Genomic DNA, 19,127 nt, shown 5'->3' on the forward strand with positions numbered 1-19,127 from the left:
AGAATTACACAGACTGAATGAAGCTTGATGTGAATTTTATCTATACGTGAGTGAATGTTTAAATGTGATTTAAATGTGAACTCTTAATGTTAAGAGTAACAAATGTAGTGTAAAGAACTGATTTTAAAGTTTAAAAGGTTAAACTTGTTTTAAATCATGTCAACAACTTGAATGCCCAGCTGAGTGTCTCTCTAGGCCTGGCTGTGCTCATCCCTCCTTCAACCTCTCCTCCCCAAAAATAAAAATAAACTTACAGATTCTTAGTTAGATTAGTAAAGTATAATTGATGTCAATATTTTTTGTGATTTTCATTATTTTATTATGCTATTGTGTTGCTGAATTCCATTAATAAAATTTCCTGCAATTCAAGCCTAAATTGTGGACATTCACTTTTTGACCTTTAGTGAAGCAGTAAAGGTAGAAATCCAGGATTATTTTTATTAGTGCAAATACCTCTCACAGGTTACCCCGTCTTCCAAGCTACTAAAATAATACCAGAAATAACAAGTGCCATGTTAAATAACAGGTTAACAGGTGAGACTGATGGGCTACTCAGGTTACGTCTTATCAGGGTTAGCATGAAAAACACCTGGCTGATTTAGAGGTAGTCAGTACTGGGCGAGTCCCCTCAACCACATCAGTGCCAGAATCACATTATCCACTGGGGAAGACTCATAGGATCAGGGATTAGGACTTTTTTTTTTTAAATCACCAAGCTGAAATCAACTTCCTGTATAGGGGTTTTGTGGGCCTACAGATTGACAAGTTGAGTCAATTAAATAACTGAGACTTCCATTTCTGACCTAGAATGGTCACTCCTCCACCGCTCCAGAAATGTCATGAATCGCTGTGCGGCAGGCAGGAGTTGGACCCAAAATGCAGGACTCACAGACTCGGGGAGGTGAACTCAAAACACAGCTTTATTTGCTGGTAGAACAAACATACAAACTAGACTAAACTGGGAAACCATAAACTAAGAACTCACAGGGAGATCCACACACAGCATGAGGGACGACGTCACGCCGAACAGAGGGAGACGCAGACAGAAATACACAGAGGGTTAACGAGGAAAGTGGGAACACACGGGGAACACAGGTGACACTGATAATCATAACGAGACAGGGCGGGGTGAACTGAACATGACACGTACGGGCGTGAGAGTCACAAAGTAAACAGGAAGTACAGAGGTTCAGACAGGAGGAGAGAGAGCACGGGGAAAACACAGACATAACGGGCTGGGGAAACATGAAACAACCACAAAGGGAGACGAGGGCTCATAAATACACAGGGCACACAGGGGGGGGGAGAGAGAGCACGGGGAGAACTTGGACATAATGGGCAGGGGAAACATGGAATAAAACATAAGGAGAGACGAGGGCTCACAGATACACAGGGGGGCACACAGGGGGTAAAAGCCATGAAGGGAAAACACTTAGGGAACAACACAACAGGGCAACTCAGAAAACATGGCCTAAATAAGGAACAAAATACAAACATACAAGAAAACTAAGAACACTGGGCCAACATGGCCCAGGACCATGACAAGAAATCGTTAATCAGAGCCATTGTTAGTCATTCCGACTGCAGCACACAAGCTGCCAATTGAACATAACGTCACACCACAACTCTCTCATAGTGGATGCTGTGCAGGTGCGTCCGCACGACACCGCTGACCATGCCTCACCACACTCATTTATTTCTGATGGCATAATGTCATTCTTCAATTTGGATTTATCCAAATAAGAGTGTGCATAGCCAAATTACAAAAAAAAAAAAAATCTTCCACTAAGGCTGCATTACAAGCTTCAGAAGTATACAAATTTTCATAAAATGACTGAACTGAATATTAATATAATTTGGGGTGGTAAGTATGTTTCCACATTCATCCTTTATTGCTGTAACAATGAGGATTATTTTTTATTAGTGCAAAAAGCTCACACAGGTTACCCTTCCTTCAAAGCTACTAAAATTATACCAGAAATAACAAGTGCCATGTTAAATAAGCTACTCAGGTTACGTCTTGTCAGGGTTATTATGGAAAACACCTGGCTGATTTTGAGGTAGCCAGTACTGGGTGAGTCCCCTCACCCACATCAGCATCAGAATCCTGCATTGTCCACTGGGCAAGACTCATAGGATCAGGGATTAGGACCTTTTTTTTTTTAAAATCAGCGAGCTGAAATCAACATCCTGTATAGGGGTTTTGTGGGCCTACTGATTGACAAGTTGAGTGAATTCAATAATTGAGACTTCCATTTCTGACCTAGAATGAACAGAGAGAGAGAGATTAGGATACAGTAAAAGAATCCCAAGTACAACATATCCAAAAGGAATTTAGAAAAGAGAGAGAGGCAGGCCTACAAGAAGAAAATAGTGAAGCTTTAGGCCACGACGAAGGGAAGGGGGAAATCAATGTCCAATAAAAACTGAAAGAAAGAAGAGGGGAGGAGTTGAGAGGATGTGGTGTTGGGATCAGTTATATTACTAATTGTAGTCATAACTCAGCCAGAGCTGGAGCTCTCTGCAGGTCTGTGGAGATGGATACTCAGGATGGAGCAGAGCTCTGCTTTCCACAACTCTTCAACATCTCCTGCAAGAAACCTACAACTCCTCTGTCTCAAGTTTTGCTCCTTTATATTGTTGTGTCCTCAATGTCTCTGCTGACTGTGACTCTCAACCTGCTCGTCATCATTGCAGTCTCCCACTTCAGGCAGAGTTTCATATTTTTTACCTGCTGCTGTGGCTTTACAAGTGTATACCTGATTTGTTATATCTGTTTGAATACTTTCTTTCTGTTGACTTTTTTTTTAAATTATATTTTCCTATCTTTCTAGGCAGCTCCACACACCCACTAACATCCTGCTCCTTTCTCTGGCTGTCACTGACTTTCTCGTTGGTCTTCTGTTTATGCCTGGAGAAATCCTGCGAAATACAGCGTGTTGGTTTCTTGGTCAGCTCACATGTTCATTGTATAATTATGTATCCTACATCGTTGCCTCTGCCTCAGTGGGCAACATGGTGCTGATATCAGTCGACCGCTATGTGGCTATTTGTGACCCTCTGCATTACCCCACCAGAATCACAGAGGGAAAAGTGAAACTCTGTGTCTGTCTGTGTTGGCTCTGCTCTGTTTTCTACAGCTATGTGATTTTAATAGATGATCTAAGTCAACCAGGCAAGCATAAATCTTGCTATGGAAGATGTATAATTTTCATTGAATTTATTGCAGGATTTGTTGACCTTGTTTTAGCCTTTATTATTCCACTTACTGTCATCATTGTTCTGTATATGAGAGTGTTTGTGGTGGCTGTGTCTCAGGCCCGTGCCATGCGCTCTCAGGTTACAGCTGTCACACTGCAGCTCTCAGTGACTCTAACAGCAAAGAAATCAGAGTTAAAAGCAGCCAGGACTCTGGGTGTTCTTGTTCTTGTGTTTCTATTATGTTTCTGCTCATATTACATTATTTCACTTTTTGGAAACGAGTTGCTCAATAGCTCATCTGCATCGATTGTGATCTATATGTACTATTTTAACTCCTGTCTAAACCCTTTGATTTATGCTATGTTCTACCCCTGGTTTAGAAAAGCAGTGAAACTAATTGTGACTCTACAGATACTGCAGCCTGGCTCCTGTGAGGTCAGCATACTGTAGAAAAAAGAAATCATTCCTTAATGTACCAAATGGTATATCAAATTACTTTCTCTATCAATAATGTACTATATTAATTTTAAGACATTTAACAAGTAACATGCCATACATTACATTTCTTGAGTAATAACCCCAACACTGGTTGTCAAATAGTGCTGGTTTCAATTATAGAGGCCTAGAAAAGGGTTAACAACCCACTGGCAACCTCCTGTCACTAGCAACAAAATGTGCATTCTGATACTGTTTGCCGAGTGGTTGCTGGCTATCACTGGGTCAGACTGGTTGAAAACAGTGTCACAAAAAACCTCGACATGATTGTTTTAATCACCAAAATGTTGCTGTGGCTACTCAGAGGGAAGATTCCAGGTTTTCAAGTTTGCCTTGTTACCAGGCAGCTGCAAACCAGTCTTTAGTGTGATGAATCCTGTGTGGAGTGTATCTTGTGACCTGGGGTAGAAAGAGATTGCAATGCCCCCCTGGGTACCCTTACATCACAGCTAACTGATGCTAAAAAAGTCTTAATATCCAGCTTTATGTGACTGAAAATTATCAGAGTGTGTGTGTGGGTGTATGTGTGTGCGGTTGAAGCAACACTCTGAAGACACTAATTTGAGAGTCTGAGTTACAAAATGTGTGATTTAATAAAATAAGTTTCATGAAAGAAATAAATGGTGATTGACAGCAGAGTTTTTAAAAAGTGACAGAAATTCTTAATATGAATTTGAATTATTAAGGGATTGCGTTACAATAAATGTTCAAGTGAAAATGTGCTACACACAAATTAATTCATGTAGAATTACACAAACTGAAAAAACGGAGGGAGAGGTAAGTGACGGAAGTGATGGACAAGGTAAGCGACTCATGCTGTAACTGACGTCAGACGCCAGAGACTTTGGCGGAAAATTAAAGCGAATGGTAGTTTAGAATTGAACAAAGTTTCTTTAAGCTTCAGTATTACCAGATATACTAATCAATTGTCATATAACTAACAACATCTGTCCTATCATCTCTAACACCCTGGAGAACATCGGGGAGAGTTTAGACATTCTCTTCTTACATTGACCGCTGTTTCCAAGATTTAGTCATGAAGAAGGCTCAGAGTGTGTAGAACATCTCACTAATATTGTTCATTAATGCTGCTTTAATATACCTGTTCCGTGTAGTACGCTGCGCACGCACAAAGTGAGACAGCGCAAAAGTGAGACCCGCCCCCCCCCGGGAGTGAGGTGGCTTACGTGTAATGTCTGCTCAGTTACACAGTAAACAAAGCTTGCTAGTAATCACGAATCCAGATTCTTTACTGAACATCAAACATGGTGTCAGAAGTTGTGGTTTGGTCGTGTGCTACAGCCCTGCCGACGGAGTAGTAAGGCTAAAGTTTTCCCAGCACTTTGCGGACGAAGCAAGCAAGTAACCAGCTAGCGTTGCTCGGCTATCGTAGCAAAGGCTATTGAGCATCAACGACCATGTCAGACGGATTCCATAGACCAGAACCATTGGTGTTCAGTGGAAACATCGTCGAGAAGTGGCGTGTATTCGAGCAGGAATACGACATATTTATAGCCGCTGCTCATTCCGATAAGGATGCTCGAACTAGAGCGTTCATCCTGCTAAACCTGGCCGGCTCTGAAGCCATCGAGCGGGAGCGCGCCTTCATTTATGCACCCGCGGTGCACGCGGGGGAAAGAGAACACAGACGATTGGTGACCGAAGCAGAATTGAGAGAAGACCCGGAATGTCTAAAGCGCAAATTTCGGGAACTGTGTAATCCCCAAACAAACATAACAATGGAAAGGCACAAGTTTAACACCAGAAACCAAAGGCCAGATGAAACAAGTGAGTCTTACGTGAAAAATAAGGCAGGCAGTTGCAGATTTGACCAGCTTAAAGACGAGCTCATCAGAGATAGACTTGTTTGTGGCATAAATAGTGACAGCATGAGAAAGCAACTGCTGCGCGACAGTGACTTAACTTTGAGCAAAGCAATTGAAATGTGCCAGATATTCGAGCAGACAGATCAACATACGAAAGCTCTAGCAGCTCCAAAACAAATGGCAACAAAGGTGGATACCTTGCATCACACAATAAAGAAAAAACATCCACACAAAGTCAAGACAAAGACAGGCAATGAGTGGCGTGCAACACATCCAGAACAGAGGCTCGCTCACGCAATCACAAACTGCAACAACTGCGGGGACAGCCACGAGGCAAAAAGAGACAAATGCCCAGCATATGGCCAGCAATGCCATAAGTGCCAAAAATGGAATCATTTCCAGAAATGTGGCAAGTCATCACAAACACGGCAATTCAAAAAGAGACCTGTTAACCACATTGAGATGCAAGCGCCTAGCAGCGATGAGGAAATGTTCTATGTGAATGGAATTAATATAGACACTATAAATCCCTGCTTTCCATACAAGAATGACATTTTCACCACGGTGCATATTAATGGAAAACGCTTAGAGCTCAAGGTGGACACTGGCGCCAAATGTAATGTCATGCCAGCTGACCTTTTTGAACAACTGAGACAAGATGAAAAACTCCTGCCATCACAGAAAACTAAACTGGTGGCATATGGAGGTGAGGAAATCCAAACAGCTGGCACAGCAACACTCCCATGCCACTCTGCAGGCAAGGAATACCCTCTGCAGTTCTTCGTAGTGAAACGAGACGTACAACCCCTACTTGGCTTACCAGACTCACTCCACTTACAATTAATCACATTGAACAAAGAAGTCCACCATGTAGCCAAGGATGTGGAAAGCACCTTTTCAGAACAGATCTTCTTAGAGTATTCAGACCTCTTCGAAGATAAACTTGGTAAACTTCCGGTTACCTATTCCATGAAAATAGACCCAGAAGTCACAACAGTAGTAAAGCCTGCACGCAAAATACCAGTTCCAATGCAAGACAAGGTTAAAGCAGAATTAACCCGCATGGTGGAGTTGGGTGTGATCACCCCTGTCACCGAGCCAACAGGTGTCGTCTATGGTGGCGACCCACAAGAAAAATTCAGATGACATCAGACTCTGCATCGATCCAAGAGATCTAAACAAAGCGCTAAAACGCCCACATCACCCTATGCGTACTATAGAGGAGGTAGCCGCCCAAATGCCTAACTCCAAAGTCTTTTCTGTCCTGGATGCGAAATGCTCCTTTTGGCAGATAACGCTTGACCACAAATCATCCATGCTCACTGATAGGTTTGTAGCTTGAACCCATCCGCTGGAACGTTGAAGACAATATAATTACACTGCTAAGCAAGACACAAGTAGGCAAAGTTCTTCATGTTACTCGTGCACGGGAGAGAACCGGACAACCGCTTGACTCCAGTTGGTCTCGTCCGTTCTCCCATACACTGTCCTTTTATTGAGGTTACATGAATATGCATAGGTTCATTAACATACGACGTCTACATACAAACAAAGAGTACCTTGCCTGTGTGTGTGTGTGTGTGTGTGTGTGTGTGTGTGTGTGTGTGTGTGTGTGTGTGTGTGGACTGCTGATCAAAGGGTCAAACATCCTTGGTCAGGAAGAGGGTAGCCTCCCCCTCACCCTAGATGGTTCATCCTAGATAACACGGTGAGGAAGTCCTGCAGTTCATCTAAACAAAGAGCACTTAGACTAGAACAGACGTAGCTACGTTAATCCTACCATAAAACAATAAGACACGGTATGACCTCTCATGCTCCCAAAGTGCTGTCTAATACACACAAAGTTTGCAGACTATCAAGGATCAAAACCTCTACCAATCTACAACTAATTACAAAACTCTAAGCATATATAAGTAAATATTTCTAAGCATAAATGACAATCAACAATACAAATCTAACATTTCCCCCCTTTTTGACCTTTATGCCTGAAAAGTTCCCAGGTATGAATACCTCATGTCTGACAGTTTCAATGCAAACCTTTTTATACTCAGCATATGTCAAATCACCCTAAATTACTGAAAGGTACACAGTTTAATAAATGTATTAGCAGTTACCCCATTCATTGAGCTCATCTCATGGCAAACTGCATCTTACGAGCAACCAAAGAAATTGTTAATTTAATAGTGAAACTAAAAAAGTAACATTTTCAAAAACATCTCAGCTTGGTAATGCTTCCTCCAGGTGTGCACATCACATGTCTCTCTGCAGAGTGGTTTGAGTTCTGCAGGGCGTCATGAATGTCTCTTCCAGTTGTTTCCATCGTTGTCCATAGGACCAGAGTCCAAATGTATGTAGAATAAACATTCAAACATACCAGTTGGTTTTGTTGTTTGTCAACATGGTTCTCAGCTATTTCCAAGCTGCAGACCTCTCAGCACTCTAGTTTTATGGCCTCTTACCAGCCCCCATCACCTGACTTCAGACCTTCGTCTTGTGAGGGGGATATTTATGACTCCTTAATTGTCCACGCTCTGCAGAAAAAGCTCTCTGTGGAAAGGGTGCTGGGTTCCGTCATCTTACTGCTGTTATGATCCCAGCAGCCTTCAGAGTGTCATCGTATGCACAGTATAGTGGCACAGCATTAGGTGATGTTCATAGGAAACTGCTGTCATCACCACCATAGCTTCTGGTTCCTGTGCTTTCACAGAATCATGATGTCATCCTCGAACTCCTTCTGCGCTGTCGATGGAGCTTGGCACGCTCCTCATCCCCTGAGTGTTTATGTTCCAACGCTGCTGAAGGTTTAAGGCAGAGCACGTCGTACACCTTAGCCGTCTTCCTCAGCGTCAATATTGAATCTTTCATTGTATTTAAAATCTTGCTGTGGGAAGTCTCCTCTTGATTCCCTGGAAGCTTAGTAGCACAGCTCTCTGTGTGATGTCTGCTGTGCTGAAGATGATCTCTGATCCTCCTGAAGCCTCTCTCCCATCTTGTGGACGATCCTCTCCTCTATTTTGCAGGCAGTTTCATGGTCCTTGCTGTGGCTCCAAGGTCTGATTTCATGATGGGCCCCAACCAGCTTGACCTTTGACCTCAACCACTGCCTGGCTGTCAGCTATGCCTGGAATGGTTCACGCTTCTCACTGGGCCTCTGAAGATTTCTCAGGAGATTAATGCTGCACCTGTATTTCCTTGCTAAGAAGAAAAACTTCTATTTGGAGAGCATGTCAACAATCATCAAACCACATTCTTTAGTTCAGTGAACTTCACTTATAGGCCATCAAAGCCTCATCTGAACATGGATGCACCACTTGCATAGGTTTAATATTTGTAAATAAACGGCTAATCACACAAATCACTGCAACAATAATAGTAAACATTGTTTAATGTTAATCCTTGCACTCCACCTCTTGACGCATGGACACACCCATGCGTCAACTCACCAAACCTGGATTCCAGTCTTAAAGAAAAAGATTAGCTAGATCATATCCCAGGCAACATCAGGGCATCTCCTCCCCTGGAGCAGCACCACCCTGGACCTATAATCCTGCAATGAAAATGTTAGTGTGCTTTGCATATTAAGTTTGCTTAACACCTGGCTCTCCCAGGAGCCTGCATACACACCATCATGGCCTGGAAAACAAAATCTGGAAGTAAAATCAAACTCCATACCTGTAAACAATTGTATCATAAGGACAAGAAGCATTCAACATCAGCAAGACAAGTGTCATGTGCAGGTTTTCTCAAATCAGTAAACTACAATTATTTTCATAAGTCGCCTCAGACATGGATCATCCCATGTACTCAGGCAACATTAATGTAATCGGTGACTGCTCTTAAGCAAAGTCACTCCACTTATATATTACTATGGGCTCAAAAGTGGCCAGCTAATGAGCCCATATCAAACTATCCCAGAAACACTGTATCTCTTATTTGTTTTACTCATGTCACTTGTCCGTTTCAGCTGAATCTTCCACAGCATTCTCAAAGAAACTAACATTAGCAATACACATTGACTGTAGTCAGACAGAGGTCAGACACAGGTCAACAGGTTCCAGAGGTGCCATAAAAACACCATAAAGTCAACCCTAGCTGTGGAAAGAAGTAACACCAGTTCTCAACACAGGAAATTTCACACATGTTATTCACATTATCAAAGTAACCTTCACATTTTCCCATCAACACAATGCAACAGCATCACCACTCATAACCTGTAAACACAGTTTTCCTCACACATAAACCCAGAAATCCTGTAGTAGGAAAAAACATCAACCAGTTGTCCTGGTATAAATCGCATCATCAATTCACATGAAGAACTGGCATGCTGTAAGAAAAGAAAATGCAAATATTAGCGTTTGCGCATACTTTGTCACAGTTATCTCTGTGAGCAACACAAGCCTATGAATAACACACCTGATAAATGCACAGACACAGAAAATGGCATTTAAAAGGTTAAATCATCATGCAACCTCGAGTGTTGCTGTCATCTTTCTGCTCCTGTAAAAGGAAACACATGGGTTCATCTGCACCTTTGTCAGGTGGGGGTTAGCTTCACACAATCATGTTCAGTCAGTCAGTCAGTTATTTTAAAATTCTTACTCATTCACTCAGTGGTTCCTTCTTTTGCTAATTGTGGAAATTATCATCGCATTCGTTTCCACGCTCAGCAAAACGACGTTATTTCAAAAAGAAAAATAATTTAGACTGGATTTCCTCGTTGAATCCTTTTTGGGGGGGACTCTCATTTCCTAATTGTCCCAAATAAGTGGCTTCCTCCTGAACCCATTTTAAATGTGGAGAAACTCACTTGCAACAATTTTCTTGACGACGTGTAACGCTTTTAATTCCCGACTTGCAGATCTGCTCAAAGAAAAGAAATTCACAAGCAAAAATCAGTGCTTGTTCAAAAATGAAAAATAAAAAATAACAGAGATTATCAAACCAAACTGTCAGTGCACTGTGAAAGTATCAAAATAAAAAGGCCTTGTTAAGTCATGACACAAACTCCTCATCATCTTCACAACAGGAGAAGAATCATCAGCTAGATTCACTCCAAACCAACCATCAACTGCACAACACACAACATAACCCTAATGTCATATTAGCTATGAGTTTAATCACCCGGTCTGTGCTCTTCACTCATTTAAGCCACAGATCTATTTTATTCAATTTTTCCTTTTTCCCTTCATCATAAAACATGTGACATGCTGTCATGCACTTCACAAAACAGTCTGTTCTGACGTATTCAGAGTTGTGTATCTAAATACAGGATTCACTCGCACATCAAAGCAGGAAACTCAGTGTTTTAGAGTCTCTACTCAACACACAACAACTCCAACACATCTCATTCACTCGTGCTAGAATTCAGTCACCTTTCATTAATCTAAAACCGATCAACTAATTTGCATATCAGCTATTAACCCACTAAGTTGACAGGACGACAGAAAAGCATGTTCAAAATAGTATCACAAAAGACAATTTCCCTCATACAGTAAATTACTTATGCTGCCTCAATCAAGCAGGAAGCTTCTCCCAATTTACCATTTTAACAACTAAATTTATTGTCTGATCACTGGTTGGTCAAACCAGGATCTTTTTTCTCACAAAAGTTAAACTGTTGTCCTGCAACTTGGAGAGTCAATTTTTTTCTTTAGGATAAATTCAGCATTTGATAACAAGTGTCTGCTAAATTGACACTATTGTAACACTGATGAAAGATAACAAGCTAATTTTCATTGCATGGGTTTGTGTTATTAGGCAGGTCTAATGCATGTCTGTGGAGCTGCATCTCCAGCAGAGCATGTTCTTAAAGCTGCCTTTCCTACACACTTCTCTGCTATTATTTAATCATTTCTTAACTAATGTGCTATGAGTCTTCATGAGTCATTTTGTGTTTGGAATTGTTAGTAGGGTTAATGCATGTTCTGCTTGTGTGTGTGTGATTTTGTATATGTTTCTATTTTCGCAATGTTTCAGACTCCGTCTCAATTTTCCAACTTAAGCAGTCAGTTTTCTTTTCCCCAGGTTTGCTAACCCAAATTTTGATTTCCCACATTAAATAATTCCTATGTGTTCTCACCTAGTCTTCTCACTCTGTTGTCCTCTCACTCTTTTGTCCTCTCCCTCTTCAACAGTCCCGGCAGTTCTCCTTCAGCTTTGTCCTGTCTAGTAGCTGAAGTGCTGCTGCTGCCTTCTTGGGCGACTTCTTAGCAGCTGCTGCCGATTTCTTGGCTTTGGCCGCGGCGGGCTTCTTGGCTTTGCTCTCAGTAGCCTTGTTCATCTTGAAGGATCCGGAGGTCCTGGTGCCCTTGGTCTGCACTAGAGTGCCCTTCGCCACCAGGCTCTTGATGGCGGTCTTGACACGGGCCTTGTTCTTGTCCACATCGTAGCCTCCGGCAGCCAGAGCCTTCTTGAGAGCGGCCACAGACAGGCCGTTGCGCTCCTTGGAAGCGACCACGGCTTTCACAATCAGCTCGCCCACGCTGAGGCCGACCTTCTTGGGCTTGGAAGTCATCGTCTTCTTCTTCTTGGCCTGAACCTGGGCGCAGGGCGTGTTTATGATGGAGCCTTTCCCACCACAGCGCTGGCACGTTGAACGCATCATGAAGGGTCCATTTCTTTCATGTCGCTAGCCGCATGTGGCTTGCCCGAGTCACTCAGTCCTTTTTGAGCATTTCAACATGTGCCATCTTGCTCGCCCCTCCGTGAAATTCAACCAATCAGACAGGAAGATGGGTTTGCTTTCTTCTTCTGCTGCTGTTTATCCACATTGCTGCTGCTTTGCTGGGACTTTTTGTGCTCAGGACTTGCTGCTGTCTCTTTATCATGTTATTGCTTTGGAGCTGCATTCCTTATCTTCAGGGAGGAGTGAGCTCGCTTGTGAGGTTGAGAAACACATGGCACTGTAAATAAGTCAGCCAGAAACTTGGCCTGCATGTTTCCAATGATGTTAAACTATAACTTTCTTCCGACCGCTGCATGTGGAAAATTGATTCAGGTCTGCTTTTCACCTGAAAGTGACAAACTAAGACATTTCATTATTATCATCACTGCTTAATCAACACATATCTCTCTCTCTCTCTCTCTCGCTCTGTGTTTTTGTGAACAGTCCTTTCTTAAAAGCAGAAAATGAAATTATAGTTGTTTTTTTTTTGGTTGATCAACACAAAACCTTTTTCCTATGATTATTTTTTTCTACAATATAAATTCTCCCTCTTATTCACTCTTTTTTTTAATTTTATTTACAATAGCTGGTGACCTGCAAAATCACCGCTGTCACTCACAATCAAAGGCAATTACTCTTGCACAGTGCACAAAAACACTGTGATGTCAGACACATTCACACTCACTTTGTCATCTGCAAAAATAAATCACATGGCTGATGATATGCGCCATGGTGATCCGTAAATATGATCACCAGTTTATTTAACTATTTTTCAACCCAACAAACAAATAATCAAAAACATGATGCTGATGTTATGAACACTCTACACACAAGTCAAGATGCAGGAAAACTGCTCATGGAAACGTTGCACACTCCAGTTATCACAGTTATCATAGCGCTGTTTCCCTCTCTTAGAGTAGTTCTCAGACAGCTCTCGATCTGATAATGTGTAGCCTGCTCATCAGCTCAGAAGAAAAAAAAAAAAAACTGCAACGCAACATCACACAGTAGTTGCTCTGCCCACAGTGGCAAAGTCTTACACTTTCATATTCAACTCAGCTTCTCCATCATGTACTTTTAGATGTTTCATACAGGGTTCAGCATATTAGTTGTTTTCACAGGTGTGCTCTACATCTCAACAATGGTTCATAATAAGACGACAGTCTTCCACACAGGTCAAGTGCCTCTATGCACTTCATTAGTTTAAATATTTATCTATATCACTTCACCTCACATGTCATCGTACTGAATTTAAGCAACCACAAGCTTAATGTAGATTACTTTTAACAACTATCCACCTCAATTAAATCTATGGTCTGGCACACAGGCTGCTGTCGATCAGGGCAAGCTAAAGAATAAACATTGTGTCAGCAAGGGGTGGGGGGAAAGCCATTCACCAGAGCATCTCTTAAGTGCTGCTGATGTGGGCTGGCCTTCTCCACAGCTCTCCAAGGCTGGTGTGTTTCCTGAAAACTTCTAACATTTGAATCTCTTCCATTTATAAGCCTGCGATTAACCGCATGGCTCAGGTCTGCGTGACCGCGCTCGCGTGAACCCGCGCAGCTGTGGAGCCGTCGCTCTCTCTTTTTTTTACATAAATACTTTGTGCTGCCAGGAGCAAAGTCCAGCACAAACGTCTGTCTCCCTCCGACTCACTCTTGGTTGCTTAGAAACCCATGATAACAACAACAGTCGGTGTCACAGACCACATGTTCTGCTCCGCACACACCCACACAACAACAACAACAACGACGACGACGACAACAAAAACAACACAAAATAGGCCTATCGTCCAGCACAATCTGGACCCCGCGGAACTTCTCAACGCCCCACAAAGTGGCGGAGAACTCACCTCTAGCCACACAAAGTAGCGAGGAACCTCTTGCTCCACAAAGTAGCAAGGAACCCGGGTATCGCTACACAAAGTAGCGAACTTCTCAACGCCTCACACAGTGGCGGAGACTGCACAACGACACGGTTATAGAGTCGGCCTCTTCTCAACGCCTCACACAGTGGCGGAGACTGCACAACGACACGGTTATAGAGTCGGCCTCTTCTCAACGCCTCACACAGTGGCGGAGACTGCACAACGACACGGTTATAGAGTCGGCCTCTTTAAACTTACTTGGCGTTGCTTAGAGTGTAATATCAGCCCGAATCCCGCCGACCGTCATTCATCGAGGAGAAAAGACAGACCGCGAATCCACAGGAACTTCCTGGCTGACGTCAGTCTTTCAGCGTGCCTCTCCTCCCCTCGGTGAATGCGATTCCAGGGCTCCGGCATCGAAGGACCAATTAATGATAGGTTTGTAGCTTGAACCCATCCGCTGGAACGTTGAAGACAATATAATTACACTGCTAAGCAAGACACAAGTAGGCAAAGTTCTTCATGTTACTCGTGCACGGGAGAGAACCGGACAACCGCTTGACTCCAGTTGGTCTTGTCCGTTCTCCCATACACTGTCCTTTTATTGAGGTTACATGAATATGCATAGGTTCATTAACATACGACGTCTACATACAAACAAAGAGTACCTTGCCTGTGTGTGTGTGTGTGTGTGTGTGTGTGTGTGTGTGTGTGTGTGTGTGTGTGTGTGTGTGTGTGTGTGTGGACTGCTGATCAAAGGGTCAAACATCCTTGGTCAGGAAGAGGGTAGCCTCCCCCTCACCCTAGATGGTTCATCCTAGATAACACGGTGAGGAAGTCCTGCAGTTCATCTAAACAAAGAGCACTTAGACTAGAACAGACGTAGCTACGTTAATCCTACCATAAAACAATAAGACACGGTATGACCTCTCATGCTCCCAAAGTGCTGTCTAATACACACAAAGTTTGCAGACTATCAAGGATCAAAACCTCTACCAATCTACAACTAATTACAAAACTCTAAGCATATATAAGTAAATATTTCTAAGCATAAATGACAATCAACAATACAAATCTAACACTCACGACTTTCAGCTCGCCGTTTTGCAGATTCCGCTTTCTCAGAATGCTGTATGGAATAAACTCAGCCAGCGAGGTGTTCCAGCGTGCAATGGAGCAGATCTTTGCTGGAAAACCCTGTGCTGTCATCGTCGACGACATAATCATTGGCGGAAGAGATATGAAAGAGCATGAACACAATCTCAGAAAGGTACTCGACCGTGCAAGGGAAGTCAAACTGAGACTCAACCCCCTGAAGTGCAAATTCAGTCTCAAAGAAGTCTGCTATGTTGGTCATGTCTTCCCAAGCAAGGGCTTAAAGCCTGACCCAGCAAAGACTAAAGCAATTAAGGAGATGCCCACACCTGAAAACGTCACAGCTCTCCAATGCTTCTTAGGGATGATTAATTACCTAGGAAAGTTCATTCCTGATTTCAGTGAGCTCTCAGCCCCACTTCGGGAGCTAACGTGCAAAGACATTCAGTGGTGCTGGCTGAAGCAGCATCAAGATGCATTCGATGCTTTAAAACAGAGCCTAACCAGTCCTCCCATCCTCAGCTACTACGACATCCAGAAACCCGTCACGCTAACGTGTGATGCATCGCAGTATAGACTCGGGGCTGCATGCCTCCAGGAAGGCTCCCCGATTGCCTACTCCTCTCGTACTCTGACGCAGACAGAAATGCGCTATGCACAGATCGAGAAGGAGCTTCTTGCAGTTGTATTCGGTTGTTCCAAGTTCAATGATTACATCTATGGAAAGCAAATCCAAATCGAAACTGATCACCAGCCGTTAGTCACTATCTTAAACAAGCCAATACATTCAGCTCCAGCCAGACTGCAACGCATGATGCTAAGACTGCAGAAGTACAACTTTCAGATGGTGTACAAAAAAGGCTTGCAGATGTACCTCGCCGACACTTTGTCCCGTGCTCCCACAAACTCGACAGATCAGTACAGTGATGAAACAACTGACTACGAGATCATGTCGATCCAACAAATCTCTTCTTCCAGGCTGACACAGCTAAAGGAGCACACTGCCTCTGATCCAGAGCTACAGAAACTGAGCAGTGTCATAATGAGAGGCTGGCCTTGCAGACAAAATCAGCTGCCCACAGAACTTCGTCAATACCACCCATATCGAGGTGAACTCACCCTAGAAGATGGCATTGTCACGAAAGGCCCAAAAACAGTGATCCCCAAGTCTTTGCAAAAGGATTATATTGCCATCCTCCACAGAGGGCACCCAGGCACGGAAGCTACTAAATGCAGGGCCCGTGGTATCGTGTTTTGGCCCACAATGACTGAAGATATAGAGCAAGAAACAGCTGCATGTCCAGTGTGCAACAGCACCAGGCCACATCAACAGAAAGAGCCACTGAAGCTACATCCAGTGCCGGACTTACCCTGGTCAACCGTCGCCATTGACATCTTTGAGTGGAATGGTCAACATCACCTGGTTGTCGTCGACTCTTACTCAGGTTGGTTCGAGGTAGACTTGCTTCGTGACCTAACCGCCAACACTGTCATTAAAAAGCTTAAAAGACACTTTTCCGTCCATGGCTGCCCGCACAAAGTAATATCAGTCAACGGCACCCAATTCACTAGCCAACGCTTTGCAGACTTTGCTTCAGCCTGGGACTTTGTTCATGTGACAAGTAGCCCAGACTATCCGCAGGCCAATGGACTTGCTGAACGTGCAGTTCGCAGTGCAAAGCAGTTGATGGGGAGATCAAAGAGAGATGGAACAGATGTCTTCCTCAACCTACTCAATCTCCGCAATGTGCCACGAGACCACACATTAGGTTCTCCAGCTGAAAGGCTGATGTCAAGACAGACGCGCACTACCCTACCTGTGTGTAAACGTCTGCTCGTTCCCAGCCCCAAAAGCAACAGAGCTGTTAAAACAAACTTACTTCACAAGCGCCATGCACAGAAGAAATACTATGACAAGTCCAGCAGACCCCTCCGTCCCCTCATGCCAGGTGAGGTTGTGCGGATGCAAACGCGTCATGGACATGACTCCTTAGGAACCATCAAGGAAGCCTGCAAGGAGCCCAGATTGTACATTGTCCAGTCAGGAGGTGGAGAATACAGGCGGAACTGCAGGCATGTCCTCCCAGTCTCTGAACCGCCACCACAACACGGAGATTCCCGTGATGATTACACCGCGGCCCAACCACCAACCACAAGTTCCCCACAGCAGATCCAAAGACCTGTGCCACACACTGAAGAACAAACACATAGCCGCACACAACACTTCACACAAGCCCCTGTCCAGTCCCCCTGTCGCGTGGCAAGTGATGCTTACATCACACGATTTGGGAGAGTCTGCAAGCCAAACCCCAAGTATGAACACTAAGGCATAAGAGATGGACTGTAACATTAAAAAAAAAAAGCAAAAAAAAAAAGCAATGGACAGTACATGTGACTGTCTCACTATGTTCTTACCAATGACACAGGACTAGGATATGTTGTTAATGGATTATTGCTAAAGATGTTGTTAGTCATTTATGCAGTCCTAAGCTAAAGAAAGGGGATGTAGAACATCTGACTAATATTGTTCATTAATGCTGCTTTAATATACCTGTTCCATGTAGTACGCTGCGCACACACGCAGTGAGACAGCGCGAAAGTGAGACCCGCCCCCCCCGGGAGTGAGGTGGCTTACGTGTAATGTCTGCTCAGTTACACAGTAAACAAAGCTTGCTAGTAATCACGAATCCAGATTCTTTACTGAACATCAAACAGAGTGCATCTTCCTCGGCCAAAATTGAGACACCGTCATCGAAGAGATGTCGCCCGGCAGACTTCCCCGGCATAACATCGCCTGCCGGCAAAGACATTGCAGGCATCCAGGAGTCAATCGACAAGCGATTGTCCATTTTCGATGCGAGGCTGTTCCTGGGGGAGATTTTACACCGGGAATTTAAATCTCTGCGAGAATCCCTGGAGTTCAGCCAGCAGCAGGTGGAAACGCTTGTCGCTGAAAATGCCACGCTACGGGAGTCGGTCAAATCTCTTACCGATAACGTGACCCAGCTAAACATAGAAAATAAAAAAATAAAAGAGTCTGTTATCGATCTACAATCCCGTAGCAACCTTGTGTTTTCTGGTATTCCAGAATCTGCCGGAGAGGACGCTGAGGCAATGGTGAAAAGCTTTATTAAAATCCACCTGAAGCTGCCAGAGGACACCGTAAAGAACATCGCCTTGATAGAGTGCATCGCTTGTGGGCCATGAGGTCGCCGGCTGGGAGAGCACATCCTATTGTGGCCAAATTCAGCCACTTCAAACAAAAGGAACAGGTGAAACGCCGCGGCAGGGAATTAAAAGGAACGGACTTCAGCGTGAACGACCAGTTCCCCAAAGAGATCCTGGAACGACGCAGGGTCCTCTTCCCAATATTTCCGGGGTTTTTTTTGTTTGGTTTTTTTTCCTTCTCGTTTTTTTCCTCCCTCTCTTTCCCCCTCTTGTTTTTATGCTGCTCACCCGTGCCCTTGGTTTCTTTCTTTATTTCTTTCACTGCTTCGATCACCTGCTTCCACACTCATCCACAAACAACATCCTTTATTTCGACACATACGCACAGCACGATCACGCACAATCATGCGCTCAACGGCAGCACATTTACATCAGTCAGACAGCGTACGCAGTCATATAGGATACACACACTTAAGCCAAGCGTACTCATATTAGTAAATATGCACACACATAGTCGGACTCAGGGAGCATCTCGCCACACATTTTTTCTCTCTCTCCTTCTCTTTATTCATGAACAAGTGATGTATTCTCTCCACCTGTCTAGGCGACACACACAGCGTACACCCCTAGTTATACACAGACATCTATGGGGCCACTGAGGTTTGTTACATGGAATATGAATGAAGCTGGCTCCAGAGAAAGGAGGTTAAAAATATTTAACCAACTCAAAAAACTACAGGCAGATGTTGTCCTTTTACAAGAGACCCACAGACCTCTTAGAGGTTCGAATGAACTTAAAACACCTGAGTTT

The 19,127-nt window shown here is 43.7% G+C and overlaps 1 protein-coding gene and 1 pseudogene across 2 annotated transcripts; one reads left to right on the forward strand and one right to left on the reverse strand.

Moving 5' to 3' along the window:
* The first annotated feature begins 1,865 nt into the window (after window positions 1-1,865).
* On the forward strand, window positions 1,866-3,651 carry LOC113008284 (trace amine-associated receptor 13c-like). The gene is made up of 2 exons (XM_026145588.2): window positions 1,866-2,710; window positions 2,835-3,651. The coding sequence occupies exons 1-2, from the start codon at window positions 2,538-2,540 to the stop codon at window positions 3,649-3,651; spliced, it is 990 nt and encodes a 329-aa protein (XP_026001373.2). The 5' UTR covers window positions 1,866-2,537.
* A 3,278-nt stretch (window positions 3,652-6,929) lies between these two features.
* Window positions 6,930-15,133, reverse strand: LOC113018516 (histone H1 pseudogene; annotated as a pseudogene). The gene has a single exon (XR_013902317.1). The product of XR_013902317.1 is annotated as a histone H1 pseudogene (transcript).
* Window positions 15,134-19,127: the final 3,994 nt, after the last annotated feature.

This window comes from Astatotilapia calliptera, chromosome 16, assembly GCF_964374335.1.
Source record: "Astatotilapia calliptera chromosome 16, fAstCal68.1, whole genome shotgun sequence".
Lineage (NCBI taxonomy): Eukaryota > Metazoa > Chordata > Actinopteri > Cichliformes > Cichlidae > Astatotilapia > Astatotilapia calliptera.

Excerpts from the sequence above, each read along its gene's own strand:
- LOC113008284 (XM_026145588.2), top strand. The coding sequence starts at position 2,538 with ATGGATACTCAGGATGGAGCAGAGCTCTGCTTTCCACAACTCTTCAAC. Across the intron at positions 2,711-2,834 it reads ATTGCAGTCTCCCACTTCAG|GCAGCTCCACACACCCACTA; the intron begins GCAGAGTTTCAT and ends CTATCTTTCTAG.